This window comes from Oryzias latipes, chromosome 23, assembly GCF_053564925.1.
Source record: "Oryzias latipes strain Hd-rR chromosome 23, Olatipes_Hd-rR_3.1".
Taxonomy (NCBI): Eukaryota; Metazoa; Chordata; class Actinopteri; order Beloniformes; family Adrianichthyidae; genus Oryzias; species Oryzias latipes.
In genome coordinates, this window is record NC_136259.1 from 22629162 (window position 1) to 22647895 (window position 18734).

At 37.7% G+C, this 18734-nt stretch overlaps 1 protein-coding gene and 1 long non-coding RNA gene across 3 annotated transcripts in view; one reads left to right on the plus strand and one right to left on the minus strand.

Moving 5' to 3' along the window:
- LOC101162723 (ankyrin repeat- and BTB/POZ domain-containing protein 3-A) overlaps positions 1-18734 on the plus strand; it is a 187369-nt gene that overhangs the window by 133834 nt on the left and 34801 nt on the right. For both annotated transcript variants that reach the window (XM_023952521.2, XM_023952522.2), the window contains exon 3: positions 17687-17894. In XM_023952521.2, the coding sequence (XP_023808289.1) occupies positions 17687-17894 (208 nt within the window). The remainder of the gene's footprint in view (positions 1-17686; positions 17895-18734) is intronic.
- On the minus strand, positions 12640-13742 carry LOC144989466 (uncharacterized). The gene is made up of 2 exons (XR_013653673.1): positions 13609-13742; positions 12640-12725 (listed from the first exon to the last, which is right to left on the minus strand). It is a non-coding gene; the product is annotated as an uncharacterized LOC144989466 (long non-coding RNA).

Sequence of the window (18734 nt, forward strand, 5' to 3'; positions counted from 1 at the left end):
ACCCTTTTTTCTGTTTGATAAAACGACAATCGTTGCTTTATATTTGTCCGTGGCTCATCTGTTGCTACATTCTTACTCTGTTTACGTCGACTACAGCGGCCGTATTGGTTCAGTTGTTCTGCTGAATTGATTGTTCCAGGACAGGTTTGTATTCAGACTAAAAAAAAACTCAGAGTGAACCGAAGCTCAGACCGATTGGAAGCGAACCAAGACCACCTCCACAGAGCGGTTCCTGTTCCCCGACCAGGGTCCGCTTGGGTGTATTCAGACTGAAAATGTGCTCCGGATTTTTGGGGAAAATGAGCTCTGTTTCCCTTTAAGTGGATCAAATGTAATCAGTCTGAGAAAAGATAGCATTAAATGTGACATCACATGTGTTTTGCACGGGTATATATGTGCATCGCAAACAAGACAAGTTGAAAAGTTTCCTTTTCATTTTTTTTAATTAATGTCCTTAACCAGCTAGTAATTTGCTTGCAAATTACAAAAATGTAGTTCTTACAAAGTATTTCGAACTTTATGGAGATGAAAACTTTATTGTTAAATAATGGGTGGCTTTAATGTCCAAGTGAAACTTTAAATGAAGTTTAAAAACTAAAATAGATGATTATAAAACTTCCTAAGAGCACTTTTGTTGAAAATGTTAATTTTTACGTATCAAAGTGGCTTTTTTTTCAGCAAAGAAAAAAAATCCTACTTTTTACTATTTCAATTCATAGCTCAATGGATAAAATGAATAGAATGTAATAACAGAAAACAGTAAATTTAGATACAGACTAATCAAACCAGCAGGGGTTTCATGTTTCGTTGATTCTGCAGAGTATGTCTATGATTGTTGCAATAAAGTTCTACATAATTCAGCTGTGGCCTGGGGTTTCTCAACTATCAACAATTTGCCACTGCAGCATGTGAAATATGGGCCACAGCAGCAAAGATAGAAGATAAAATGGCAATTTCATCCTCAGAGGGCCGTGGAAAATAAATAAATAAATAAATAAATCCAGGTAGTTATTGAATCTCACTGAACAGCATGAAGCAATGTGATCTGTTTATTGGGGGAAAATGTGCTTGTCATTACAAAAAAGTCGGAAAAAAGGTTTTCTGATACAAAATGTGATGGAAACATTTTTTGGAGCAAAAATTTGTCATAAATTATTCATGTAGGAAGGTATAGTAACAAAGAGGGATGTACAAGTTTAGATAAAGTGTTGTAGTTTGAACACACCAGCTTAAAATGGTACTAAATAAAACGCAAAAGGTTATTTTTTTCACTTACCTTGCTTAGCTTATATGTGTAGGAACTACCAGGAAAGAACTACCAGGTACTTTTAACAGCTCAACAAAACTCCCACTTCTATAGTGTGATAGCATTTACCTCAAACAGTGTCATTTTGTGGATTTCTACCCCTCATGATTGGGCGGTATGCAATGGCTTAGACACAACTGCCCTTAAGGGTGAATGCGGGCTGTCTCCAGGCATAATTGGCAAATTTGTACAGGGCGTGTAGGTCCCAAAAACTAAATATCAAGGTAGACCTCTAAGTGAGCCTGTAGAGTGAAAATATTTGTGCAATTGTTTAACTACGGGCTTGCTGTGAGCGACAGGTGATAGCAAACACTAATACAAATTGCAAGAATAACTAAGGTCTGGAATTAAAGGGTTAAGATGCTCCTTGAACCGGTCGCTCTGTCTACGACCTTCCACAAGCCCAGACAACCCTAAACCCACAGCACGTTCAAGGTCAACCCAAGTTTTCACATGCAACTTAGAACGTTTTGTGTGCAACTTAGAAAGTTTTGTGCAACGTGGTGGCAGAAATATCACTCCATATTATAAAGCAAACACAGTTGTTTGGACTCAGTATTTCCAGGTGTGTAAGCAAGTTTCACACAGGAAATCTCTGGCTGTCAAGTCCATTTGTTTGTGCCAAGCCTCAAAGTAGGTTTGCACCTGACTCCCTGATGGCGAAGTGTAAAAATGTTTATTCAAATGCCACATCTGCTGCGTTTAATGTATCAAAGCCAGAGAGAAGTCACAAGTCATCTCTGTTGGGGCCTGGTTAAATTACAGTAATTATTCAAACTCTCATAACAGAAAATAACGTGGTAATGATGTGAAAATGATGCACACGCCGCCTCCAGTTACCGCAGTACAGGTCCAGAACTAACCGATGGAATGAAGCAGGTGTTTCACGGTCAAAATGAGCGTCCTCTCATAAAGCGTTCCTTATCTGATCTGCATCAACACTTTTTAATTGTTCTGACCAAAATCCATTTTAACCTATTAGTTTGATATCTAAACTATAAACAGGAATGCATGAAAGTAAAGCGGAGGGCTCACAGAGCTGATTGTCAGGGCAATTTCACAGCTGACTTGGTCGGTAATTAATGGATAATAAAAGAGGCTATAGGAGAGGAGCATTCATCACACTGGCCAGAATTTCATTCTCTGGAGGGGCAAAAGTATGACTTTTATTTCTAATGTCACCATTATCTCCCCGCTCATCCAATGCACTCATTTTTCACGACTTTGTCAGAGCTCGGGGAGATCGCCTGTGGCAGATGTGGACGAGTGTTTGAACTCTTCTCCGACACATGACTGCAGACAGACTCTCGGTTTCTTTGTTCCTATGCTGGTGCCGCATTGTGTGTGGCCTACAGGAATGACGAGTGCTAAACCCACATATTGTGACCAGGTGCAACCCAGAAAGTGTCTGTCGACGCCGAGTCTGGCCTGCGGGTTAAAGACCAACCTCCAGTCGAAGGTGTAACGTAATACAGTGCAGACTTCTTCAAGCGAGCCCCTTTCCCAAATTTGGATGTGCCTGAACCAAAGAAGAACGGTAAACTCGACAAGTTCAAGCCAGAGTTCGCTTTAATGCTGAGGCAGGATTTTTCCCTACATTGAGAATTTGGTTGTAATCTCCAAATGTGTAAGCTTCACCAGCTCAGGTCCTTGGATTGAACATGTGAACAAGTACTTCCAAGCTGGGATCTTTCAGTTATTCCTAACTGCAGTTCCTGTACACCCACCCACCACTAAAGGCGCCGTGTCCAAATTAGTCAAAGAAAGTCAAAATCAACGTTACATCTGACAGATTTGACCATAAATAAAACGACAAGAAAAAAAGGATACGGCGTATCCACATATGCCTAACGGACTTTTCACGCATGTACATTGATGTTTAACTTTGATATCGCGAATACGGTGCACATCACGTTCAAATTATATAATTGATACAAATGAATTGCATATAAACAATGCATTAATCACGAACAGCTCATGTTCTATGTTGATTTGTACTTCCATGGTTTTAATGTGGTTCATTCATGATGCATCTGTAGAAAATTTCACATCAAGACCACAAAGTTTCTCACTTTTTCCATGTGTATTCACATAGAACCAATTTTCATCCGTCTAATATGTGCAAAGTGTACATAGTGGCAGTTTGACACGGCCTCAAAACTGAAACTGGATGTCCCTGACACACCAAAGGCATTCAGTGCTAATGAAGCATTATGATCTCTTCTTTTTCCTGTGAGTTATTGTTCATAAAAACACTAAATAATATATATTTTTATTGTAAAAATCACATTCTTTGTGTAATTACACCAGCTAAAATCAGTCTACTGGTAAAACATTTGCTTGAGGTAAATGTGATTGCCCACCATCACCTCATTATAAGCCAGGAAAAGCTTGCAAATGTCTTTAATTGTTGCTCACAAAACTACGGAACACTTGCAGTACTTACAACGAATATTTAATTTTTTACACAAGACTTTTTAAAGAATTTGTAAAATGAAGTAGTTCATAAAAAGCCCAAAATATAAGGGCTGCCCCATTCTTTATGCAAATGTAGCTTTTACAGCCAACATTTTCATGGTTATGAATCTCTTTTTTTAAACTGGTGATTGAAATGGACAAAGGTGGAAAACCTTTTTTTATTAACAATTAAATTGCTTTTAAGACAAAGGGCCCCAAAGGTAAATCAATCAATGAAGTTTTTGTAGTTGAAGTTAGAAAACAAGCAAACGTATTAAAAACAAAAAATAATAATAACATTGAGAAACAGAAGTTTAAATTGCAATCAAGGGGTTCATGAGTCATTTAATGGAAATTATTTTAAATCTGGGCGAAGGTTTTTCTATCAGGATGTAAAAATGGCAAAACTTTCTCTGTTTTGGCCGTATGTTGCCTTTTCTAAAATGCATGTATTTTCAGACGCAACGTTTAACATCCGATTTAACGAATCATTTGAAACATTTCCCCAGTTGTTTATTTTCCACCATTTTAGAATGTTTCAGGAGTCCGGACGGTTTGGCTTTCCGACAGTCGGCCTGAAAAATGAGTCACGGTGCTTTCCAGCGCGCACAGTCAGAGAGGCAAAAGTGCTTATTTTCAGGGCTGGGCGATTTCCACAAATCGAGGAATCCCCCTCCTCTCTGCAAAGCTGCATGCAGCAGTAGAGGACGGATGAAAAGCTGCAGCAAATGGCAGAGAAATGAGAGGTTTTTTCTGCTTGGAATTTCAATTCATAACCAAGCAATGCCCTCTTGAAATAAAATAAATAAATAAATGAAGCATATTGCTCCCTGCATTTTAGCAGGGATTGAATCAATGCTTGTATTTTAACTCGTTATAATTCAGACATTTTCCCATCCTCTTTGCTCCATTATCCCATTCTGCCAGTGTGAATATGGAATAATAGCGTGGCGACCGACAGAGAATGAGGGTTTCATCTCATCTTGGTTCTGTCTGTGCTCGTCTCATTTTTTATTACATGAGATTTCAAATACTTTTCCCACTTTGGACTGCATCATTATTCTTAAACCCATTTAACCTAGAACCTATTTCTCAACACAGGTGAAGGCAGAAAAGAAGAATAATCCATCTTCATCACAATCTGTCGTCCATTTATGAAGCAGCACACAGTAGACATTTATAAAGACTCATTCAGATGAAAATAGCTTTTGGTGTTTTTAATGTTTCCTTGTGGCATTTTTCTCATGATGGAAGACATAGTTAGCAAAAATCAGCTTTGAAATTACATTTCAAAATCACTTTTATTTAAATTGTTGTGATAATACACACCCCTAGTAAATAACGTTAATCTGCTAAACCTGACGTGGAAAAAAGCAGCTGGTATGCCACACTTCACAGTAGTGAAGTGTTTTACGTAATTTACGTAAACTAGCTGATTATGAGGCAGATTTGTAAATGCAATGGAATTATGATAATTTCATAAAGGGTTTTATAAAAAAAGTTACTTAACAAAGAATGTCAACACTTGAGCGAAAGCTCTGGAGTGAAAGGGTTAAGGGAAGCCAACAACTCCTTTTCATCAGTCAGCGGGGCTCCACCAAAGGCCTTTAGGGTAACCATAACGATCTGCGTAGAACAGCCCGACCCGTAACTTCACATTCACGTTATTTAACAGTCGAAAAGAAGAGTTACTGTAAGTCAAAGGGCGTGTGTGATTTGCTGTCGCCAGCAACATCTCTAAATAGAAAAACTATCAGTGACAAAAACAGGTAAACATGGAAAAATGTGAGTTTTATCTGTTAAATATGTGTCATACTAATTCTCAAGCCTCACTTTCACTGGGGTGCAAATTGTTAGCAACAAACTACTAACAACGTTAAGAGGAGCTTCCACAGATGTATTTCTGATCAAGTATTCCATCAAGGCAGATTGCCAAGAAGAATAACTAAAAAAGGAGAGTTGGAGGCACTTTCTTTTACTCTCCACATTCTTACAAGAAGGACAAAAGATGAATGAAGATGTCAAGAATGAACTCGCCAGATGAAGCCACGTCTCAAGGTGACTTGGCAGCACTGAGCGTAGCGGAACAAGGAGACTGACTTGAACAGTGAGCCATCACACCCAAACAACTGTGAAAGCAATTTCCACTGTTCTCAAGGCATCAAAAGCAAGCCCGGTGTCAGCAGTAATGAGGCGGTTGTGTAACTCCCACAAAGACAAAAAACCCCAGTAGGGGACAGAGACAGTTAAATCGATTTTGGTCCTCTATTAAACCTGGGTTACATGTCTTAATTCTGTGTTTTCCAACCCCCAGGGAACTCTGTCCTGCATTATTTTACTCTGCTTAAACACACATGCCTTTGATGACTGCCATTATCAGGCTTTCAGAGTTTGATGAAGAGCTTCAGCAACATGCAGGACTGTGTTCCCCGAAGACCAGGCCCGGGAAACACTGTCCTAATCTATTGCATAGTATGACGTTCATGACTCCTAGCCTCCCTTCTGACCACGATGACCTCACAAACCTCCTTAACCCTTAAGGAGTCATTACTGGCTAAATAAAGGTAAATATGTGTTTTCCAGTCTGACACAACAGAGTGGAGGATAGTCCACGTTGCTTATTCAGGCTCCATGAATGCTGACGTCATCAAAAGCTAAAGGATAGGCTGAAGTGATCCGTGTTTACCACCCACTGGCCTCTCAAGTGATGCGGGCGAAAGCCGGTCTTTACTGCTTGATCCCTCTCAGCGGGTCCAACCAGAGATCTGGAGAGGTTAGGAGGCGATAAAGCAGCAAAAATGAACCGTTTAATTTTTGTTACGAAGCAACTTCCTCTGACAAATGAAGGATCAGACCCATTTTAATTCACTTCCATCATCAGAAAGACCTTGGAGAGTTCCTTAAAAGTAGAGTTTTTCTGTAAATTAAAGAAGTTGTTTAATCTTGTGGTTCCATTCTTGAGTCCTGTCTTTACACTGTTAAATGACATTTTTTTTAAAGACTGAAAATCTTTTGGATTTAGATCTAATTTAACAGTTTTAGCTCAAGTATTAATGTTCTTTAAATTACCTTAAGGGGCCTATATCATGCGAAATAAGCTTTTTTGAGCTTTTAAGTGTATTATATAATGTTAATTCCTCACAAAAACAGCCCCAAAGCAGTATTTTGATCCAATACTGCTTTTTATCCATTCCCACCTCTAAAACTGTTGCCCGCCCCTCCCAGTCAATGAAAATGAGTGGGTTCTCACATTGTGACATCACAAAGTGAGGAACCGCCCCTTCCAGGAAGAAACTTCGCTGGCGGCACTGGCCCCAGGCTAACACACACACCCACTTTCTTTAACGGCAGAATCAGTTGGAATCACGGAAATTGGTCACAGAGTCACGGCAGTTCAAAGTGCAGGTTTTGATTTGTGTCGTAGACGGCAGCTCCAGTAGAGTTAAGACGTAAAGTCAACTGCTTGGCACCAAGCAGAGTTCCCAAATATAAAAAAAAATAAATGTTTACATTTGTTGGGGGTGGGGATAAAATAATAGAAGATTTGCAAAAATACAAGGTTTATTTCAAGAAATTTCTTTAACTTCTATGTTTTCAAAAACAGAATTACTAAGAATTTGTCAAGTGAAGCTCCTGGAATGTCCTCAACTTTTACTATATCTAAGGCACATACATTTGACTACTAGTCTGCGGCCTTTTTGAGTTTTGTTTCTACTTAACAATTTGCTTTATCAATGTATCTATATTTTTTTTGTAGCAATGCTGGATATCCATCTTTTTTGGCACAAACCCAACCTGTTTTAAATAAATTTTAATTAAATTGTTTAATTTAATTGTTTTTTGTTTAAATTGTCCAGAAATCTCAATTTCAGGTTGTAAATGTTAGCATTTTTTTACAGCGAATTTGTTTTTTAAACCAAAATTATTAGATTTTTGATTTGATTTGAAATGGTTTATTTTAAGCAATTAAATAAGAATAGTACACAAAAACATTACAATCAGCATTTATACAGTCATACTATGACGTAACAAACTTGGGATAATTAGACATAAAATGTATTATTGCTTGAAAGGGAGTGGAAGGAAGCAAATTTATTTAATCCCAAACTGGTTTTTTAAGTTTTATGAAAAAATTCAAACATGTAGCGACAACATAAAAATGTATTAATCCAAAAAAGAGAAAAAAACTCAAAACTATGTGAAAGAAATCACCAAAACAATGAGTTTCCAATCAGCTTCTCTACTGACACTTCATGTTTTGATCCTTTGTCCTTCAGCGCATGAATAAAATGTGTCTTGTGGAGTCAAACCGACCATAAAACCTTTTATTATTAACCTTCTAAAGAGCTATTTGATGAAAAGAAGTAAAAAAGTAGCCTGGCTTCATTCCTAACCACTCACTGGACAGGCAGCAAATATTATCATGTGATGAAATAACTAAAAACACTTACAGACTTCTCTTACAGTGAAGTACGAAGAATGTAGAGTTATTTAGGGCGTATTAAAAACTAGATTAGATTATTATTACAGTGTCTGGATGTTTTCCCAGAGGAGGCACTTATAGCCTGTAAAGGAGTTAACAGAAAAAGTGGCGTGGCCTGTTTGGACCGTGACCGGATATGACTTGTGCAGAAGAGACATGCAGCTGTAACCTAAACTAAATAAAAAGGGGCGAACAAATGAGTCATCTGTTTTTTTTGCTCGTTGAACTTAACCTTACGCCCTTCTGTGCTTTCTGAATGTAGGTTTAGCAGACTGGAGCTGCAGCAGCACAATCACAACGTCCTCACCAATGATTTGTGCGTTTTTTTTACAGCTTGTTGCATCATCAGAGATACAGTTCTCCACAGGTGTTTCAGCGACATGTTTGCATTGCTGTGTCCTCGTGTCCCTGCATTCTGCTGGAGAACAGATGGCTTCATGCTGTGCACGATCCCTTTTTAAGCGCTCGCCTCTGGAAACAGACGTACCGCAGCTTCAGACGCTGTTACGGGCCATGTTTTAATGAGTTACTTTACAGCATTCAAGTATCTGCAGGATAATCAACCGATGATGACCTTAAAGCCAGGAGTATTTGGGTCATTTCATAATTTTACTGTGTGGGCTGTTTGATAAAAAGCAACCAATAGGCTAAACATATGGGTATAAGGATTAATTGCTTCATCATTTGCTCATTAACTAAGATGATAAATCTTTGTGAACCCAAGTTTGCAGCGTTACAGGAAGTCACAAATAAATATTTTTATACATTCTCTAAATCATTATCATTTTGGAAGGTCTTTTCACTAAATTGCTTTTATTTAAACTACAATTATTCCTCTTCATGCGCCGCCTCATTGAACTTCGAGTGATTAAAAAATGTAAACAGAACGCCAAAGAAAGTTAAAGGTGCTTGGATTTTAGTTTTGTGCTATAAAAGTTTAAAAAATGCTGACAATTTGTATGAAATTGTGCAAAAAATTCACATCCAATAAAATACTATAGGATTAATGATAACTGCATCAACCTTTAGATCAAATGTTTGCAGCTGATAGTTTTTTTGACAATAAAAAATGTAATAAAGACAAAATATTTTCCGGGAGTAATTTGACCAGGAAAAAAAAAGTATAATTCCTATAGAAAAGTTGCATTTTCATTTTTGTATTTACTTATTAGCATTTCTTGTAAATTTGGGCAAAATCTGAAAAAGTCAGTCCTTGGGTCACTTGGTACCGAGCCACAGAGGAAAAAATGACAATTTACATTACTTCTATTTTATTTATTATTTCTAAATTCTGAAGAAAGCTTTATTACCAGATTTGTCCTCCACATCCGTCTACGACTCATTCTTGATGCATGTCAAGACGTCAAGGGTCTAAAAATCCATCCACTACTTTCTTAAAGCGGCGGCTCCAACCGCTAAATTCAAAAGCCCAAGCTAACAAAGTTAACCACAAACAAAATATGAAGTGTCTTTGCAAGAAAAAGAGCCAGTGAGAAGATTTGCCTTTAGAAAAAATGAATATCTTTATATAGAACTCTAAAATGTTACAAGGAGGCTGCTAATGAATGTGATTATTAGTATACTTAGAAAATACCTCTCTTATTTAAGGTTGTATTATTTTATTGCGTTGTTTTATCCGCTACACCATAAAAACCGGTTGAGGCTGAAGTTGGCGTCCGGTTTTCAGGCTCCACTTTGACGGTTGAGACTAAAATTAAAGGAAATTCTCTATTTCTGCTGTGAACACTTAAAGCAGCTTCATATATTTAACAGATAGTTCCTGATCTGTGGAAGTTACGGTCAGTCTGTCCCGCAGCTTGTTCTGTATTCTGTTACCTTAGCGTGTTTCCCTATAAATCAAGGCTGAATTGAGGTTTTTATACTTTCTCAACCACACATATGATTCAACCATCACTGATTCATTTTATTTCTGTATTCACAAGCTACAGAAGCTGCCTTTCATGTTTACGTCATGTCATAAGTAAGTAGCTAAGGCTACTAGTATAGATGTAGTACACCGGGATATTCATTACAAATTCGAGACTTTTTGTTCAGCTCATGTACCCTCAACTGCAACCACCCTTAGTAGATTCTTATGGCTGAAAATGTTTTTCCTCCTCTGTGTGTGAGGATTCCATTTATGACCTCATACTTGGTATCTTTTCTATCATTGGACGTGTTGTTATCTGAGTAACCAATCAGATCGCACCATGGGCAAAGCTGCATCTGAGCTGAAACAACAGAGTTTTATATTGACCTCCGATCACCAAACAGAATGAATTAATTTAAAAATGCCAAATATCGTCCGATCTAACAGCTCAGCCTAATTATCATCAATCTCCATTGACTGTATGTGAGACCTGGACTGAGTGACGCCCTCCACCCTGGCGTTCAGGAAACAGGAAGTACCCGCTGGCTGCAATAACCCAAAATCCCATAAACGTCTAAAGTCAAATAAACAGTTTATTGGTCAGGATAACCATAGTAACTCTGATACTTGTTTTTAACGTGTTGTTGCTAACCCTAATTTTTGTCATGACGTTATTTCTGTAGTGCACGTTGTTTAACTCATAAATTAGCCAATCAGATGTCTCAATTAAAGTAGGTGGAGCCTGCTGGCGTCCAACATTAGAATCGATCGATTGACTGATTTCGCTTTCAAGTGGTAGGGCGGTAGGGGTGTGGACTTTCCACAAGCTCACCCCTGATTAACAAGCGTGGTTGCCATAGAAACGTTGACTTAGACCGACTTGGATCAATCCCTGCATACTGGCATCGTCTGGCTCCAACATGCCAGCGGAAAAAAACTGCGACTGAACTGACTTTATTTAATTGGAGTCAGAAGTCAAGCGTTTTCTGTGGGTGACGGACGTCACACTCGCTCAGTCCAGTTCTCTTATACAGTCAATGGTCGATCCTTAGCATGTATTAATAGTGGACATATATTCTAGTCTTCTTCGTTCCTCTGCCTCATCACTTCTTTGAACTATATAAAAAGAAAAGATGAGTCACTGATTTTCTGATTAGTCATTGCATCTAATGCACTTCTTTGCATTTCTTATTCGTCTTTGACTCATAATGTATTCACACTATAAACATCTCACACGGCTTTGTGTGTGTGTGTGTGTGTCCTCTTTTCTTTGAACGTAAGGACATATCTGACTTTTTATCTAAAATGTGTCCACTGCTGATTCACTCCACCCTAGAAAAACTGCTAGTTGGAGTATCTCGCTGCTCTGTGGTAATCATGACATGTCCTGTAATTGACTGTGATTAATAGCTGCCTCCGAATTGCTAATGTGCCCCGAAGGCGGAGCTCCGAGCCGGCCGTATCGCCGAGCGATGATTAAATGTCCGGGACGCGTTCTGCGGGGAGCGATAGGCCGTGACAGCGTCACGGCGGGCAGTGACGGGATCTCAGGGCCCCGTGAGGGAAACCGGGTGACGCTTTGAGGAGGACTTGGCTCATTCCACCTTGTCGACTTGATTTATGTCGTTTGCTGATTCTGATCGTTCCCGGGTCTGCGCTAAAAAGCTTAAATCACTTCAGGTCAAGCGTTTGCACAATTTGCTGCACCACACGTCTGACTTTAATTATTCCCAGTGCAAAGTGTTAGCGCTTTGGTTCATTGTCGTCATTTTCAGCACTGAGCTCCATGCAGGAAAAAAAGATCTAATCTCCAGCCGTCAGAGAAGACCCTGAACTACTCACATAAAACCCTGATGCTGACGATGAATCCACTTCAAATGTTGACTAAAGGCGTTTTTTCTTTAAACTTGTCCCCTTTTAATCCTTTAGCTTTAGTTTCATGAGCCCATTTAAATTCCTGATGTCTAATCTGTAAGTAAGCCCTTTTTAAGATAAATATACCAACATTTCAAAAGCAAACAAACCTCTGTAACAAATACAGACACTCCTGAGTGTCAGCAGGATTTAATACAGCAGCAGCTCAGTTCAAATGTCTTTACACTTGTGTGAATGGAAACAGCCTGCAGATGCAGCCACTGCTCTCAAACGCCACCTTTAGTGGGGTTGCTTTTTAAAAATATAATACAATAATCTGTAGATTATTAATATTATTATAGTAAATCTACAGATGAAAAGAAAGGCTGGATAAATACGGGAATCCACCTCCATGACGTTTTAAACACAGTTGTTTGTGGTTTATTGCAGGAATTACGTTCTGAAAAATAACCCGCCAAAAATCAAATTAGCAAACTATTCTGGTTTTTTTCTCCAGCCACTGATAGACATTTAGATCTGCGAGTTCTGATGAAAATCTGTCAGAAATCCCCTGCAGCTTTTATCCAGTAGAGGAGAAAGTTTTTGGTCTAAAAGTGGTTAAAAAAGGAAGATAAACTATACTAAACTCCACGTATCAGTCCGGTCCTACCATTCTTCAAGTGTGTAGAATCAGCTGGTTCTGCTCGGCGTCTTCTCCTCTGGATCTCTGGTTCCACCGGATTGACCCTGACAACCTAACCGAAAGACAGACAGGAATGTGTTTGTGAAGCTCGTGCCTTCATTTAACCTACATTAAACCTAAATATAATGTAAAAATGCACGTGTGAATTCTAAAGATGTCAAAGTTTAACACATAAAAACATTTCTAAAGGTTTTCTTGCTAAACTCTTTGAAGTTAGTTAAAAACTGACCCAAAAAAAGGCAAAGTTAAAATCTAGTATGAAAGCTGACATTCACTCCCAAACCTGCAAAAATAAAAAACTCAATCAGCTAAAAAAAAAAAAGTAAAGATCCAAATATGTTCGAAAATAAATTAATAAAATTAGTGGTTTATAACTGAATGGTTTTAATGACCAATCTGTTCAGGGGCTGATTTTGTTAGCTGTCAGTGAGAGCAATATTGTTGATGATTTGCATGCTTTCTATTTATTTTTAATGAGCATAAAATTAACATTTTTGAAATATTAAAATGAGCAAAAACAAAAATGTAAGTAGATCGGGCATTTCTGCTGGATATGCATTTTCAAAACCAGAAAGCTAAACTAAGTGTATTTGATAGAGGAAAATAAAAAGAGATTAAAAACATAAATTTAAGTTTTCACAAGAAGGTTTTAGTTAATTACTTCTTTTTTTTTTAGCTATTTTATATTTTATCACAATCAAGAGCTTTATTTTGAAAGTCTAAAAATAAAAGTAGATTTGATTTAGGAGCAAACACATTTTCATTGAAGCCTTATTTAGACAAAAAGATTGTATATTTTAAGTTAAACCAAACTTTAACAACATTAGAATGAAGGATAATCTTCTGAAAGTAAAAAAGTAAGAAGCAAGCAAACACCTTTAGCATTGGGATTTTAAATAGCTAAAGCTAGCGAAAGAGCGCTAAAGTTTACCTACCAGAGCAAGGCCTGTCAAATAGCAAATTATAAAAAAAAATAAGGCTTTAACCATCATTTTCAAAGTGAATATTTCCTTTAAAACACAAGATAGCATTTCGTATATCCAATTAAAATTGTCAAGGAAGTAGAAAGTGCCGCTAAAGACCATTTCCGTTTTGAAGGCAGAGCCATCTGCTGGCAATGGTAGGAACTGCAGCGGAAAAGGTGCTTCAGTGTGTCTGCTTTATTGTGGGCAGTCTTTTGGGAAGACTCACTCAAGAGGGGAATATTTCATTTGAAGATACTACTTAAGGAACACATAAAAAAGAAAAATCATACATCAATTATGTCCCCAAATGACCTTAATATCAGAGACATTTCAAGCAAAAAAAACAACACAACAGAATTGTGTATTAATAGCAAATATTCAGATCAGAACTTGCTAACCGGACTCAGCTCAGGTCTTTGACAGATAAAAAACCTGTAAATAAATGTTTGTACTCAAATTGAGACATGTGAATTGAACCTGGAGGTCTTACAACAAAGTTTTTGTGGCTAAAAATGGGTTTAAAATATGCTGTTTTATTCAAAACAGAGCCTTAATCATTTAAAGACCCACTTCGATCATCTTCTGATCCATTTTAAAAGCGTTCCCAGCAGTCTTTTAATTATTATCATGCAAGTTTAGCCAGAATGCTTATTAAAAACGGTGTTGTTTTCTAGGACATAGTTTCTGCAGAGCGGCAGGAGTTCATTCGAAATTCACCTCTGAGTTGTGGGTGAGATTGGTGGCACAGCGCAACAAGACAAACAGCAGTTTTTAACAGAGTGGGACTTTAATTTAACTAATTATGCCTACCAAAAAGAAGAAAAATTAGGTTGCAGCAACCAATTAAGAAACAAAAGACATAAACATTCTATTCTTTGTCAAAACCAGATGAAACAATATCTTGGGCAGATTTTTAGTTTGTATGTCTCGGTTAGACATCTGTTTTTTGCAGTGAAAAACTGTATTCCACCAATTCCAGGTTGTAGCTCTAATCGCACTTTAGCATGTTTTGTATCAAGCCTCCTGATTTAATCAGTCTGACAGCAAGTCCAGGTTTTCGCAGAAATACCTGCACCAGTGAAGTGACAAGATTGAAGACACATAACCAAACATTTCTCAGTCGTGGTCCATAATTTCTGGATTTGCTCAATTTTCCATGCAGCGTTGGTGAAACTCTTTGGAGGGGGGACTGAGCTGACTGAGCTTTTCTTTTTACCTGAAAGCCTTTGAACTCTGCCAGGAGCCTCTTAGTGACAGATGGACGATCTCTGGCTCTCAAACTGACTTGTTTTGAAGCCAAACATTTGACGATGACTTTAAAACATTCACGTTTCTCCTAAAGTCTCTGATAGTTCCAGGAAGTTGATCATTGAATCATTTCTTAATATTTCTACTTGATCTTGCTGTTCTAACAGACATTACTAACAGGGTCATCAATAAGCTGCTGAGTTACAGTCTAAATCGGACTTTTATGCTTCTGTGAATCTAAACTTTCTGCATCTGTGTTGTAGAAAATTGGAAGACAGAAGCTGAACTTTGGCGGCATTCAGACTGACTTTTATTTCACCCCTAATTGTGTTTCAAACAGTGATGGCCAGAACAAAATAATAATAATAATAATAATAATAATAAAAATAAAAAGCTTGTTGAAATTTCACAGCTGATTTACCTCAGAGTCCCAGAGATCTTCGGAGAATTTTCACATAATTTTCTTGCTGTAATGAGTGCTGAAATGATCAAGATGTGTTTGTATTCAGCACAGGTTTAAATATTGCTGTCCTTTAACCCCACATAACTGTTTCTGTCACATGTGTTCCATCTAAAGGCCTGTTCACACCGGGACGAATTTCGCCGGCGATTTTCGTCGACGTTTAACGCCTCGTGACTAAACAAAGGGCACCAATGTGAGTGTGCACACCGACGCGAAAAAACGCCACGCGCCAAAGCGTAAAAAAAAAAAAACGCCTCGGGTTCGTTTTTTTTTTTCGACGCGTCGCGTCGAAATCTATTCGACCAATGAGAATTGCGCTTTTGCACACGTGTCTGGAGCTTCTGAAGTTACAGTAAAACACAACTTGGGGGCGCTCAAACACAAAACTGCCTTGCTGAGCACACATACCAGCGAAGAAGATAGACGCCAAGTAGCGTCTACACAGCAGCGATGAAATAATGACGGACATTCTAAAATATCCCCGAACCAAGCACCAGTTGGAGCTACTGATGCTTGAAATATTCATGTTTTCTTTGTATGATTCTGACAAGCGCGTAAATACTTGCTCTCTTCTTCTGAGTGAAAAGCGACTTTAAGAATCGTAAAGTTGCGCAGCGCCACCTTGTGTACAGGAGTATTTCTGTTTACATACGCGCCATCTAATGTCAGGGAATGAAATTGCATGTTCGCTCGGCTCATCGTCAGCGAAAATCGCCTGGGTGTGAACACAAAAGACGTGGCGAAAAACGCTGGCGAATAACGCCTGGCGAATATTCGTCCCGGTGTGTACGGGCCTTAAGACCCCTATCTCATTAGCACGATCCAGACTTCCCCTAAAAACATGTTTTCTGCCTTGTCGTGCCTTATCAGTCCACCAGAGGGCAGTTGCATCTCCAAAACACTTGCGGCGGGAAAAGTTTTGCAAAATTTCTAAACTTCAGGGTGAAAACTATTATAAAAGAAAATATGTATTAGAAAAAGATATATAAAAAAGATAAGAAACGTTTACAACAATAACAAAATTGCAAGTTTAAACATTTAAACAGTCATAATTTTACAAAGAAAAAACGTCATGTTTTTTCCAAAAATAAAGTCGTCATACTTCAAAAAAAAAAATTGTACATTTGCAAAAAAAAGTAAGAGAATCCTAAGCAGTAAGACGCCCATCTGAATGTTTTGATTTGTCTGCAACAACAATTAAAGGGGTAGTGTTTGGTTGTCTTTGTTGAAACATTTTTTTTTCTTTAAAAGGAGGACTTTTGTAAAATTATGACTTTTTGAAACATAAATTTATAACTGTATTCATGTAAATTTACTATGAGAATACTTTATTTTTTATGGTTGCCCTGTGTCACAAAAAATAATATATTTTTTTAATTATTTTTTTTAATAAATACTCGCCACATCAAAGTATTTCAAAATTTCATGATACTTAATTACATTTGATAAAGTTTCATGTTAATGTATGGATCAAATATGAGCAAAAACATATGAGATCACCCGACATATCATAACTGATACCATTTTTCATTAAAGATATTGTTGAAGGAGTAAAAGAAAACTTGAATTCTAAAGAGAACGCTGAATATTTTGTCAATTCTTTGATTTGGTAGGCTTTAAAGGGTTGATTTGGAAATTGGTCGTAAAATTGTTAAACCAAAATAAATTGAAATTTAAGAATCGCTTATATATTTCTTTTGAATGGGTGAACAACAGACTTCCTGTTGGCAGAGTTGTAATAAAATTTTCAATATTTGACACACAAATTCAAATCCAAGCATACAGACTCTGTACAGAAGTTTTTTTCATTTAATCTTTTGAATGTTTCTTAGGGTCAGAATTGTTGGGCAGACTTGTATATTTGGTTAACTCTTCTTAAGTGGGTTACTACACTTTTGTTCCCCCAAAAAACTGATGTTTTAAGGTAACGTATCGACATTATTCAAGAACTTAGACTTGTTTTAATCAAAGTCCTATACCAGATCTCACATTCATTTTTACTGTCAAGAGTCCTTTCCAGAGACTCTTGAGATTAAAACAACCCTGGTAAAAAATAGGGCTGATGTGAGATGTAATAGTAAGTGCTCGAATGTTCGAGTGTTTGGATGAGAGTCCCAGTGTGAGTAAGAGCAGCAGTTTTACGTCTGACTAAAACGAACAATGAATCAGAATGTGAATGCAGGCGTGCATCCCTGCCTCATCAGAAGGGCTCATGTGTCACACAATCTTACTGGAAGCGATGACTAAAGCTTTTACACAGAGTATTAGCTCACTTTTATTACAATAGCAGATGAGCAGGTGTAATTCTTTTTTTTTTTTTAAACCCTCTTTGTGCAGGTGATTTGGTTACCAGGGCGATGCATCACCTCCAGCCCCTGCACATCAAGAACCCCAGCAACGGGACTCCGGTCCACCAGAAGACTCACCCCACGGTGCACTGGGAGCCCGAGGCCCTCTACACCCTGTGTTACTTCATGCACTGCCCACAGATGGAATGGGAGAACCCCAATGTGGAACCCTCCAAAGTCACCTTACAAACTGAGAGGTGAGCACTGCAAGATTATTTTTTGTCTAGTTTTTTTCTTTCAATGTCTTGTTACAAAACAAAATTTTCAGTTTCCTCTTATAGTAAGATGAAACAACTTCTTGAGTCATTTGAACTTGAAAAAATATTACTGAAATTGTTCTTCTGGCTTTATTTTTTTTGAAGGAAGAGGACAAATGTTAAGAAAATTAAGCTCTAAATTCTATTTCTGAGTACTCAAATTGTTGTAAAACTGAAAAAAGAGCTTATTTGTGACGTAGAAAAATACTCTTGGAGGGCCACAAGCTCCATGCAACGGGGATGGGAAGGGGGGGTGGAGTTGCTTCATACTAACGGTCTCGCCTACAACTGCAAGGGGAATTTCTGATGAACTACAGCTGTTCTGCAGAAACTATGTCCTAGAAAACAACCCAGGTTTTTTGATTTTGGCTAAAAACACATAATTATTATTGAAAGACCACTGCGAACGCTTTGAAAATGGATCAAACGATGATCAGAGTGGGACTTGAAGCAGAAGTTTTATTTGTAAAAAGTGACAAGTCTTATTTTTAAGAAACAGACTTGTTGGATTTAGGAAAACGGGAACGTTTTACTTGCCTCATACTACTTCTAGGTGGACAAATGTCCTTAAAACAAGTTCAAAATCACAGAATATATGATGTTTTTCTTCAGTATCAAGCAAAAAAATTGAAAGCAGAATTTTTCTGTTGAATCCTGAGCTTGATCTTGTGTAAACACAAAAAAACTGTTTGTAGAATATTCTCCACACAACAGATCCAATTCACCAACTCCAACATTTTTCTAGCAAACGTGGAGCTTGAACTGGGTCAAGAATATAAA